Source organism: Ceratotherium simum, chromosome 8 (assembly GCF_057802395.1).
Source record: "Ceratotherium simum simum isolate JZ-2026a chromosome 8, ASM5780239v1, whole genome shotgun sequence".
Classification (NCBI taxonomy): domain Eukaryota; kingdom Metazoa; phylum Chordata; class Mammalia; order Perissodactyla; family Rhinocerotidae; genus Ceratotherium; species Ceratotherium simum.
In genome coordinates this window covers 3,711,677-3,724,442 of record NC_141907.1, presented here as the reverse complement: position 1 = coordinate 3,724,442, position 12,766 = coordinate 3,711,677, and the positions used below count along the sequence as shown (strand labels likewise).

At 61.9% G+C, this 12,766-nt stretch overlaps 1 protein-coding gene across 2 annotated transcripts in view; it reads left to right on the top strand.

Annotated features, from left to right (window-relative positions):
• Positions 1 to 2,300: 2,300 nt before the first annotated feature.
• Positions 2,301 to 12,766, top strand: part of HTRA3 (HtrA serine peptidase 3) — a 37,609-nt gene continuing 27,143 nt past the window's right edge. The window contains exon 1 of one of the 2 annotated variants that reach the window (XM_014788842.2): positions 2,301 to 2,804. In XM_014788842.2, coding sequence (XP_014644328.2) covers positions 2,420 to 2,804 — 385 coding nt within the window. In that variant the 5' untranslated portion in view covers positions 2,301 to 2,419. The remainder of the gene's footprint in view (positions 2,805 to 12,766) is intronic. The other variant, XM_087434867.1, reaches the window with a different exon arrangement.

Below are 12,766 nucleotides of genomic sequence, written 5' to 3'. Positions count from 1 at the left end.
CCAAGAGCGAGCACAGGGGTCTCCACAGCGCGCTGAGGATGTGGCGGGCACCTCCGAACCCCCTTCTGCTGGGCGCTGCGCGGAGATCCGGGCGGATGACCCAGCGCCGCGGGGTGGTGGTGCTTTACGTGCCCACAGAGAAGCCGCGCGTGGGTCGTGGATTTGTTTGCTGTCTTATATGTTTTAACAACTGTATTTTAATAGCATTGTTTCCTTTTGTAATGCTTTGCAGGTTGTTTTATGCATTTAAAAATCATTCTGATGTGGTATATACATACAATGGAACGCTACTCAGCCATAAAAAAGACAAAATCCTCCCATCTGCAACAACATGGATGGACCTGGAGGGTATTATGTTAAGCAAAATAAGCCAGACAGAGAAAGACAAACACCGCATGATTTCACTCATATGTGGAAGATAAACTAACACACGGACAGAGAGAACTGTTTAGTGGTTACCAGGGGCAAAGGGCCCAAGAAAGGAAGGGATGCATGTATACGGTGACTGACAAACAATAATGTACAACAAAAATTTCACAATAAAAAAAAAATATCATCATTCTGAGACGGGCTCCCCGGACTCCATCAGGCGACAAAGGGGCTCATGACAAAGAGGGTGAGACCCCAGCTCCAGGCTCGCACAGGACATTTTCACCCAACGGACGAGCCTCTGCTCTGATTTTTTGCTTCTAGAGCCTTTGACCAGGCAGTGACCTGCTCCTGGTTTGTCCTCCGACAGCCCCGTCCCAGTGCTGCATATGCGAACACTCCTCACCCTTGAACTCACCTCCAAAGGGCGCTTCTGCCCTCTCCTCTGACCCCCACAGCCCTCGTCACACCAGCTTGACACCATTGTCACCAGGCTCTGGGCCCCTCAGGGCAGGGCCCGGGTCTGAAGTGGCCCTTCAGAGAATGTGTGTGGAATCAGGAGAGTGAAAGCAGCTTCCAGGTCCTGTAGGCTGACTGCGTGCCAAGCATGAAGTGCTAGGGACATTTCTCCACCTTTACTCCGTGCGGCGCCCCCAACAGTCCTAGGAGGTATCGAAGTGCTACTCACTCCCCTTTCCAGGAGGAGGGAACTGAGGCACAGAGCTGTAAGCCCACCCCCAGGGTCACAGAGCACGAAAGCTGGGCCTGGAACCCCGACAGACTCCGTCCAGAGCCGGGGAGAGCGTGTTTCTAGAAGCCTGAGCTGGTGGATTGAATGAAGAACATGCAGATTACAACCTGATGAATGAGGCGCACAAGCCATCCACACGGGGTCGGCAAGTAGATGAGCTCCCACTTTGGGGAAGTGACACCCATGAGGTCGCTTTGGTTGAAGGTGCAGTTTCAGTACACGCACACAGAGGAAGCAGAGTCACAAGATTTATTACGTACAGATCCCAGAACGGGGGCCAGGAGCGCGGGGGCGGGGGGCAACAAGCAGGTGACGAGCCAGCGGGAGACACAAAGCAGGATAGCAAGCACCTATTACTTACAAGGTGGTTGGGGCGGAGGTCACTAAGTTTTCGTGGGCTTGACTCGAAGTGGTCATTTTAAAAGATGCCCCAGGAAAAGCAAAATGGGAACTGAAGGACCTAAGCTCAGGTCCTTCTGTGAATGTCTGGACTCGTGCGAGCAGGTGGTCATACTCTGAGAGGCCCAGGCAGCAACGCAGAAAAACAGAGCGCATCGTCCAAGCTCTAAAGACTGAGGAGGGAAGTCGGGGCACAAGGCAGTTCCCGAAGGTTTGTCCCCAGTGGAGGTGGGGAGCCAGGAGGAGGTGACATGCATCCATACCCCTGATATGGATGTGCCGGTCCCTATGCTGAGGGCTCCCGCGCTGGAGAGTTGGGGACAGGCTGGGGAGGAGGAGCTGGGGAGATCCGGACTTGTCCATTTCTATGGGGAGAGGGGAGTAGTCAGATCCCTGGAATCCTGGACAGGGACATGGCTGGTGCGGGGACTCCAGGGTCACCCGAGGACTGCGCCCTGGTGGCTCCCTCTCTCCACGGCCCCCAACCCTCAGGGCCCCAGCATATCCATCGCCGGGTCTCCCAGAGGCAGGCGCAGCCCCGCGGCCGGGTGGGTCCAAGCCCAGAAGGCCGGGCGGGGGCCGGTTGGGGCCGGGGCGGGGCTGGCGGAGGGTCCGGGCCGCCCCTTCCAGCGAGGGCGGGCGGGGCCGCGCCTTTAAACGCGGCCGGGCCCGCCGCCCGCAGACCGTCGGCCCGGAGGGAGCGGGCGCCTCTCCCGTCCCCGCGCCCCGGGCATGCCCCTGCGGTCCCGGCGCCCGCCTGCCTGAGCCGCCGGCGCGTGTGGCCGCGCGCCCGCCCCCGTTCCCTCCGTCGGCCCCCGGCGCCCGGCCCCCGCGCCGCCTCGGCGTCCCCGCTGGCCCCGGCCGGTCCCCGCGCTGCCGCCCGCCGCCGGCCCGTCCGCCATGCAGGCGCGGGCGCTGCTCCTGGCCGCGCTGGCCGCGCTGGCGCTGGCCCGGGAGCCCCCGGCGGCGCCGTGCCCCGCGCGCTGCGACGTGTCGCGGTGCCCGAGCCCCCGCTGCCCTGGCGGCTACGTGCCCGACCTCTGCAACTGCTGCCTGGTGTGCGCCGCCAGCGAGGGCGAGCCGTGCGGCCGGCCCCTCGACTCGCCGTGCGGGGAGAGCCTGGAGTGCGTGCGCGGCGTGTGCCGGTGCCGCTGGGCGCACGCCGTGTGCGGCACGGACGGGCACACCTACGCCAACGTGTGCGCGCTGCAGGCGGCCAGCCGCCGCGCGCTGCAGCTCTCGGGGACGGCCGTGCGCCAGCTGCAGAAGGGCGCCTGCCCGTCGGGTAAGCGCTCGGGCCGCGGCATGGGGCGGTGGGGTGGGGGCGGGGAGTGACGCCTTCTCTTCGGGGAAACTGAGGCTCAGAGCTAGGGCGGACCCTCGAGGTCCGCACTCCCTGGGCACAGCTGGAAGACTCTTTAGAAATCATCTAACCAGCCCCCTGGTCTTCCAGCTGGGGAAACTGAGGCCCAGAGAGGTAAACTGCTGTCCCGCAGGCCGCAGAAGTAGTCAAAAGTGAACCCCGGGCTCTGCTGAGAGGGGTTCCTGAGAGAGGCCTGATCCCGCTCTGCGCTTCTCCGTCTTCTGGCCCCAGCAGACCCACCTGTCTTGTGTCTCATTTTCGCTGGTCTGCATATCCCGCAGGGTGCTGGGCGGGAAGCAACCTGGCCTTAAATCTCCAGTCTGGGTACCGTCTTGAGTGACATCCAGTGTTCCCTTTCCTTTTAACTTCACTTAAAAGGCATGTCTCCAGAGGGCTGTTGGGGAATGGCGAGCGAGCTGTGGGGTCCCTGGACTGCTGGGGGCTCCCTGGGGAGAGGCTGTTGGGGTAGCGAATTTCTCAGTCCCTCCAAACCCCAGAACAGCCTCCTCTCACCTGGACTTGGCGCTGGATTGCTTCTTGCCGCACTAACCTTGATGCATAGGTTAACCTTGTGCATCAAAGAAAATGCTAGAAAACCCTGCAGTCCCCTTATTTGTTTGGGGCACCTCTTAGGAAGGCAGGTTCTGGCATTGGTTCAGCAAGTCCTCGTGGACACCCTGTGCTGGGCCCCGAGTCCACCGAGCTGAGTCAGGCCCGGTGTGTGCCCTCAGCCTCCAGCGCCAAGGAGAGATGCTAACCACCAGGGCAGGCTCTACGGCCTGGGGGCGCCACAGTGGGCACGGTGCCTGGGGTGCTGGGAAGCCCTCAGGGACCAGGGGTGTCTAAGCTGACTCTTAAAGGATGGACAATTCTTCCAAGTAGCAGGAAGAATAGGCTTTGTGGGAAGAGGCACTAGCGTGAGCCACCACGTGGAAGCTTTGCTGTGTGTGTGAGGCGTGCTGGGAGGGGCAGAGAGCCCAGAGCAGCTGGTGTGTGTGTGTGAGTGTGTGTGTGTGTGTGTGATACCCAAGGCTGGGCAGGTCGGCAGGCGTGGGATAACAGTGGCCATAAGCATCGTGCCAATGGCTTAGACTTCATCCTATAGGCCAGGGCTTCCCAAATGGTGCCTGGTATTCTGAAATAAGTGTCCTTTGGCCCAAAAAAATTGGGAAAGTGAACACTGTCCCTGCAGTGGGGGATTCATGCTACGCTTGAGGCTGTCAGAGGTCCTGAGAAAACTTGCAGTAAGAAAACACACACGCACACAGTGATAAAACCCAGGGTTTCCTAAGAGAATTTCAACCGGAAGTTCCTCTTTCCTGGCAGAACACACATGACCTGCTCCCAGCACCCTGGGGTTCCGGGGAGCCCAGTTTGGGAAGCATCGCGTGGCACTAGCTGTGATTATGTGGGAGAGCTGTTGAAGGGCTTTAAGGGAGCTGAGGGTGGCGAGGTCAGACTTGTGTGTAGATTGTGCCCAGGAGACGGGGGGCGAGAGCATGGTGCCCCTCGATGTCTCAGGGACGGGCATCATCATTCAGTGAGCACCCTCTGCCCCCTGGGTGGTGGCCCGTCGGGTTTGGGGCTTGGTACTGGCAGGCCCAGCTCAGGCCGTGCTGACGAGTCTGAGAGGTGGAGGGCTCAGGGGGCTTGGCACCTGCCCTCTGAGCTTGCTTGTGTCCATGGGCCTGCCCCAGTCCCGACACCCCCATGTGGTGGACGCTATGTGAATAAGGCGCCAGGGCCCGGGGGCGGGCGGAGAGGTTGGAAGGGGTCCAGGCTTGAAACCTTCGCTCATGACCGATCGAGTCCACATCTGTGAAGCACCTTCTCTGTGTGTCCTTCTGGCCCTGGGCTGGGGATAAGGACGTTGCAACGGGAAGGACCCCGTCTGTGCCCTCGAGAAACCCAGACAGTGGGGGAGACACATGAGGGTGAGAGCTGGGGCACAGCCTGCTGACCACAGGCAGGTGCAGGGGCCGCTCCGCAGGCGGGAAGCAGCTGGGAGCGGGGAGGGCAGGGGCTGGGGGGTCCCAGCGCTTCATAGTGATGGTGTGGCCCTAAACGGGTGCTTACCCCCAGTTTCCTTCTCTGTGGGCTGGGGTGACAGTGGCACCTTCCGGGGAGAATTGTTGCCAGGATGAATGAGCCAGGCATTCGGGCACAGGCCTCCCTGAGCCATCCCTAGACTGTTGATTGTTCCATGTGTTATTGTCACTACCATGGCTGCTGCCACCATTCTGTTGCATCTGCCAAGGTCGGGGCCGCCTCTGTGCTGAGCCTGGGAAGGTGAGTGGGAGCCCTCCGCAAAGGTGGGGAGGATGGAGAGGGCCGGGGTAAAGCAGAGGCAGATGGAACGGCCTCAGGCACAGGATCCCGAAAGCCCTGCCGCTGCTGCTGCCCGAGCCCAAGAGGCAGAGGGCACGTGGGGAGCTGGGCCTGGGGCCGGAGAAGGGGGAGGGGAGGCCTTGGGGCGGGAGGGAGGGCCAGACCGCTCCCGGGTCCTGTGAGCACCGTTCACACTGTGGTCTCATGCGGGTTGTGTGTGTGTCCTTGCTCTTGGGCCTTGTGCCACCATGGTCACCCCGGTGCACAGGGACCTCGGACACTGGCTTTCCACGGGGCCTCACGTGCAGAGCCCAGTCCTCATGGAATGCCCGCCACGTCTCTCACCGGCGCTGTCCCCTGTGCCTCTGTGAATCTGGTCCTCACTCCGGCCCTCAGATGCACTCACTGTGCAGGGGAGGGTCAAGTGATTGGTCTGAGGTCCCGTGGCCGGGAAGTGACCGAGTCAGGCCTGGCCGGGGTCTGGCTGGCTTTGAAGGCCGTGCCCTCGCTGGCCCCAGGCTTCCCTCTGCAGCAGGGGCAGCAGGGTCCCGGAGGATGCGGTCGGTCCCGTCTGGCCCTCCAGCTCCATCGGGCTCTGCCTCCGAGAGCGTCACTGACAGTGTCCCCCTCCCCCCTCCCTGGGCCCGGCCAGAGTCGCTGGGTGATGTCCACACGTAGAGGTGGGTGAGGCGCTACCGCCTCCATGCATTTCCACACAGAAGTCCTGCCAGCTCTGCCCTCACCCATGCCAGCTGTGCTCCCCTCTCCCCCTGGTGGAGGGTCCATATCTTCCCCTCTCCCTCAAGTCCCCCTCCCTCCCCTCCTCCTGCCTTCCACCCTGGAGGGTCTCCGTGGTCCCTTCTCACCCCCAGGTGAGCTGTCTAGTCCCTGCCTCCAGATACACCCCGGGGTCCTGTCTCCAGCCTGTGTCTCTCCCCTGAACTGGAGTCCTGTGTCTCCACTGGCCATGGTGCCCAACAGGAGGACCACCCCCAGGCAAGTCCTTGGCTCAACCTTGAAATGTTTCCCCAGCCAGCCATGGCTCCTACTGGCTCCGGCAACATGGTCTCCACTGACTTCCCCATGTCCCTCATCCTCCCTCCAGTCACCTCTCCATGCAGCAGCCAGGATAACCTTGATAAATCCATCCTGCCTGTCACTGGCAGGACCCCCTTGCAGCTCCCCCACACTTACCGTGACCCACAAGGCCCTGTGCCATCTGGTCCCCTCCCACCCCTGCAAGGCCATCTCATCCTCTGTGCTCCAGCCATGCTGGTCTCCTTCCCACCTCAGGGCCTTTGCACGTCCTGTGCCTGATTCCGGAATTTCTATTTTCTCACCATCACTTGGCCAAGTCCTCATCCTGCCTTGCCTAGATGATCCACCACCCCGAGCTGCCTTCCCTGACCGCCATGCCTACGTCCTCCCCTTCATTAGCCTCATGAGTGTCCTCACCCCGCCTGGTGACTCCATGCCTTGTCTCCATCTTCACCAGGCTCTGAGCCCCACAGGGTGGCGCCCCGGTCCAGGGCCTGGCGCACAGTCGGTGCTGTGGAACGAATGGATGGCCTATGTGATGTGTGAATCTCCTATAACCCTCTCCACCCTCCTCACGTACCCCCAGTGACAGGGGCTCACCGCCTCCCCAGGGAGCCTTGCGAAGTCTCACCTCCACGCTGGGGAGAGCTCCTGCAGTGTGAACACAGACCTGTCGGTGGGATGGGAGAACGGAGGCAGTGTGTTCCGAGGGTCTGCGTGGAGAAGAGCCCTGGAGTCCTCGCAGCCTCTCCGCCTACAGCTGCAGGCAGATGGGCCTTGGAGGGAGCAGCTAGTTCCGAGTTTAGAGCCGGGGCAGTCGAGGCCGGCGTTTAATAGTCAGCTTTTGTTGTGCAAGCCAGGCAGCTTCCAACGAGCCTCTCAGTTTAATTTACTTAAGAGCTTTGGTTGGTTTTTGATTTTTAATCCTCTTAGCAGCTTCCTGGGGCTGCGCACGTCTTGGAATTCAGCATTCGTGACTAGTCAGCAAGATGACCCCTCCCCTGCTTGTCTGCCCCCCGCCCCCAGCGGAGCTGCAGCACCCGGCGGTCCCGAGGACTTGAGCTGCTCAGCGCCAGGGCGGCTGGGAGCCGGCAGTCCAGCCAGAGAGGAGCTTAAGGCCCGGGGCCCCATCAGCTGGCCTTTCCCGCCAGGGCTGGGCGCGGGGAGCACCCTCACCCTCTGCACCCCACCTTCTGTCCTAGGGTTGCAGCTGGGATCCCACAGCTCCCCCTCAGGGTCTGCCAGCCCAGGCTTCTCCCCTTCCCCTGCGCCTCCACACGGAGGCCCGAGGGCGCGTTGTGAGAGACTCAGCCTGCCCTGCTGAAGGCCTGGCCACGGCTTCCGCTGCCTTGATCACACGTAGGCTTCGGATGCGGCCTGCAGGCTCAGTGCCATCCAGCCTCTGCTTCGTGCGCACCCTCACCACCACCAGCAGAGCCCCGTGAAATCCCCGATCCCGTGTTGTAAGGGACGGATGACGATGTGTGGAACCCAGGCAAGGAAGAAACCACTCCAGGTTGGGGAGAGGGATAGATCAGCAAGGGCTTCCTGGAGGAGGTGGTATCTAAACAGCCGTGGAGGGGTGGGCACAAAGGGAGCCCGTGCAGAGGAGGATGGCGGGAAATGCTGAGGATGGGCTGGTGCCAGATGGAGGAGCCGTGAGGGTGACCCATCTTCAGGAGGTGAGGGCCCCTGAAGACGTATGAGTAAGCGGAGTGCAGAGTGGGTGGGGGCCCAGCTAGTGGGAGGCCAGTGCCCCAGGCAGGGAGAGCTCATTAGACCTGAGCTGGGGGGATGGCTGAGGGGGGCAGGCTCCAGAGGCGTTGGGATCTCAGGACTGAGGGGGTGGAGGGTCCTGGGGGGAGTGTCAGGGCGGATGGATGGCGGGACCTCTCCTGGAGGCAGGGCACCCAGAGGAGCAGGTTTGGAGAGGCAGGGTGACAAGTTCAGATTAGGTACCAGCAGGGGATCTGCGGGGACAGTGTGCAGTGGGGGAGCAGGGTTCTATGGTAAGAGCCTGGCTGATGAGTGGCCCCATCCGCGTGTCGGCGTGTCTCTGCGTCATTGGGAGTGCGTGGCCTGGGTCTGGGACAGGGCAGCAGGCACGTCACCTATCCAGCAGGGTCCGTAGAGCCCCAGCCCCGCCCAGCCCAAATCCAGGTCCCGTCCTTGGCCTCACCCCGCCGCGTAGGGGTGAACACAGCTGCCCTGATGTGGTGAGACTGTCTGTGATGAGTGCCTTCGGTGTCTGTGATGAGCCTGGGCCTGAGCGTGCTGGGGTCGGCCCGCTGGCTTCGTCCGCCTGGCCTGACGTGCAGCCCTCAGCCGTCCACCAGCTCACCCGGCGGCCGGGAGCTCTGGGAAAGTGAGGCCGGGCCGGGCCCCGCGTGGCCTCGCTGAGGCCTGGGGTTCAGGCAGACTGGACGAGAGCGGGCGGGCGGCTGGCTGGGAGAGCCAACGTGTCCTGCCAGAGGGTCTGAAGGCCGCCGCCTCCCGAAGCTGCTCCCAGAGAGAGAAGCCACCAGGGTGAGCAGGGTCAAGGCGAGACCTGGGCTTGTGCTCTGGGCTCACGGAACCTTGAACACACACCGTTTTAGTGTTTTTGTCATGGCCCTTTATAAGAAAAGGCTCAGCTAGGGCAGTGAGCTGCCCCAGGTCACTCAGGTGGGGAGGGACAGCACTTCCCTGAGCCGGAGTCCCCCTGATTTTCCCTCTGGTGCTCTGCCTGCTGGACTGGCCTCCAGCGCCTTGAGAAAGCAGCCTCCCTGCTTGGTTTTGTTAAGGATGTTGAACAGGCAGGTAAGAAAGAGAATGAAGTCACAGACCCCTTGTCCTCGGAGCGCAAAGACGTATATGTGAGCGCCCCAAACTAAGCGCCAGGTCTAGTGCAGGGGAGCGGGTGGCCCCTTGAAGTTGTGCGGTGCACACCGTGCCCAACTGTATGTTCTAGCCCCTCTAGTACCTAACAGGCAGAGCCAGGACTGAGACCCAGTTCTGTGCCCCACATCCGGCTGCTCAGGAGTGAGTCCCAGCTCCACCACTTCCCATGGCGAGGCCCTGCATGTCTCCTAAGCTCTCAGCGTGTCAGTTTCCCTGTCTGTGTAATGGGGTTAACTGCGATACCCTCTTCACTGGGTCATCAGACAGTCAACAAGGTAGTGAACTAAAAGTGCTGTGCACAGCGAGGGGGCTAACAAAGCTGAATGTTGACAGGAGGAGTGGGTGAGAGGAAGGAGAGGCAGTCGAGGGGGGAAGGAGCCAGAAGGCAGTGTCTGCAGAGGGGCTGCCACGTGTCCAGGGGAGTTCCACGGGCCTTGTCTAGTCCCCACGCCACAGCAGAGGAGCCTGAGCCCAGAGGAGTCAACTGATGGCCAGTCAAGGCAGCGAGGGCTTCCTGTAGGAGGCAGCCAGGGGCTGACCCATGGCCTCCGTGGCTTGGGCGGCCCGGCCTGCGGCCCGCAGTCCTGCCTCGCTGCAGGACCCCTTTGATAAAGCACAAACAAGCTGGTAGCAGGGCCTCCTGCTCCACGGGGTGGGCTGCAGCCCCAGTGGAGTGTTGCAGCCCGAGGAGCCAGGCTGGCCCCAAGCTGAGGACTGGCCCAGGCTGGGCTCTCCTGGGCGCCGGACAGCCGGTCACACTGGCCGAGGACCAGCACGGACTGGGGTAAGGGCCTGGGGTCGGGGGTCAAGGGCCCTGTCTGGGGGCCTTGGCTGGTCTCGTGACCTCTCTGAGCCTTTTTCCTCGTCTGTGACATGGGCTAAGGGCTCCTGCCTGCAGAGTTGCTGTGAGAGTTCAGCGAAACCACCAGTGCCAGAGCCCAGCCCTGGCAGCTGCTGGAGGGGCCCATGGCGGAGGGGCAGCGCTGTTACTCTCGGCCTGGGCTGCAGCCCTGTCCAGGGTCAGGAGCCTGGGGCCCGAGGGTTGCAGGCAGCAGCACTGCCCCCCTGGGAGCCGCACTGGGGCCTGAAGCCGCTGTCCGTGGCTGGGCAGACAGTTCACTTGAGGACAGGCAGGTTCTCAAGAGGGAGAGAAACACAGGGAGCCATCCTGGGAACTAATTAGACCAGAGCCGCCCCCTGGGGCTTCACAGCCTGCCCCAGAGCCTGCCCCTGGGGAGGGCTGGAGGCCATCCAGGCAGCCCCGGGACTGCTCATCGGTCCCTGTGGGACCTTCACGCGCTTGCTCGCTCATTCACTCATTCTCCCGATGCTCCCCGCTCGCTGCTGTGGGTCAGGGGCACCCAGGCCACCGGGACAGTCCAGAGGGACAGGCCTTGGGGGGTTACGAGGTGCCGTGGGGAGAGGGGAGGTCCAGAGGGGAGAGATCGCTCACCGAGCCTGTTGAGTCCGGGCAGCTCCCCAGAGGAGGTGTGTTGTCTGGGGCCTTGGGGGAGGGAAGGGGCATTCCTGGCAGAGGGACTTGACCATGCAAAGGCAGGTGACACTTAGATGTGTGTGCTTAGGGAAGCGGGCCGGGGGCACCTAGGGGAGAGTGGCCGTAGATGAGGCTGCAGGTGTCAGTGGGACCTGGACGCCCAGGTCCTTGAATCCCCTGCTGAGAAGTCAGGCAGGTTGTACACTGTGCGGCTGTACAGTCTGCAGGCTGCAGTCAGCATTGTGGACAGGTGGGCGCAGCCTGGGACCTCGTGGTCACCCACTGGTGGCCCCTCCATCTCCAGCTCATAGCTGACCTCTGGGTGACAGGGGGTCTTCTGATTGCAGGGGGCAGTAGAAGGGGCAGTGACCTCGGAGTTAGAGGCATAGAACGGGGTCTCAGTCCTGGCCCTGCCCACTGTGTGCTGGAGGGGTAATGCACAGGGCATTTGTACAACTGCAGGGGAAGCCAGCTGCACCATGATCTTTTTTAATGATGGTCCTGGACTTGTGCAGTACACCACCTGTGCAGCAGTACAGAGTGGCTCCGTGGGGTGTCCAGGCCAGTCGCTTTCCCACCCTGGACCTGAGTTTCCCCCTCTGTCCCGTGGCAGTCCTGGCTGTCCAGAGCCGGCACCTAGTCCTCCTGCAGGGCTGCCACTGTCCCTCAGCCGTCTTGGAAGCCCTGCCGGGCCGCAGCATGTGGGCGGTGGGGCCCCGAGCCCACTCCTTCCCTGCTGGCCCTTCTCCAGTCTCCGTCCCGGCTGTGCCCCTTCCTCTCCCCGGAGGCCCCGCCGGACACCTGGCCTCCATTGCTTTGCTCTGTGTCAAGTTCCTCCGACTGTAACTTCCAAGGCCTGTGGATTTCAGTTTATTTTTGAAAAAAACAAAAAAGCTAACAGCTGAATCTGGTCGAGGCTGACCGTTGCCTTCAGAGCTTTGGCTCGAGGACGAGGTGGGGGTGGGGTTGTCAAAACCCCCAAATAAACAGAGTCTGCTTCCCAGCCCGGGCCCGAGGTTTTCATGTGGAGAGAGGCGGTGGGAACCCGTCCTCCCTTCCCACTGATTCAGGGGTGATTCATCCGTGTGGGGAGGAGGACCAGGAAGAGGCTTGCCCCCCGCCTCCCCACCATCCACCATGGCGGCTTAAAGGGACAGGGCCTGCAGGGCCCATGTCACCAGCGGCCCACCCTGGGGGGCCCCAGGCACCAAGGTCAGTGAGGGCCCAGGGTCTGACGTCCATGGGACCTGGGGCCAGTGCCAGGCCTGCTCCCCCCACAGCAGTCTTCACCTCCAGCCTCAGTTTCCGGGGACATAATATGGGCCAGTGTTGCCACTGAGGCCACTCTTGTGAGCCTGCTCCTCATGAGACTTGTTAATAGGCTGAACAGTGTTCTCTGTGGTGGTGTTTGTAGACCTACTGTGTGCTGGGTCAGAGAGGATCCTTGTTCCCTCTCCCTCCCTCCCTTTCCATCCTCTTCCCTCCCTCTGCTTCTCCCTCTCTCCCTCTCCCTGCTCCTCCCTCTGTCCCTCCCTCCCAGAGGCTGCCGTGGGCCTCCCCTGGGCTGTAACTGCCAGCTGTGGGAGGACCCAGGCGTGTCTGTCCCAAAGGAGCTGGTGCCAGGGTGGGAGCTGAGCCCCGCGGGCTCCTCCTTGAAGCTCCTGAGCCACGAGGGCCCTACCCGCCGGCAGGGCAGTGGGCACACACCACAGCCCACCCCACAGCCCCTCCACCAGGAGCCTTCCTTTCTCCCTTCTTTATTTTTGCAGGTATATCTGCATATATTTGCCTATGGTAGAAAATTTGCAAAGTCCATGGAAGACAGAATCACACACAACTCCAGCCCTGCCCTTGAATAACCGCCACGGAATATTCTGGTGGGTTTCCCACCAGTCTTTCCCTTATGGATGTTTTACAGAGGGTTTCTTTGTAATCATCACATATGAGGGTTTTTTTTAATCATCACACATCGATTTTTAAACATCAAGCGTCGCCTATTTTAAGTGATGTCTGGAGAGACCACACTAGAGAGAGGAGCGTTGGCGCAGAGGCCGCCGCGCCGTCCGGGTCTCAGGGCCGCCCAGTCGGAACCTCGGCAGCCGCGTAGCTCGGGGGCTCGAGGAGCTGGGCGTCTGCAGGACCG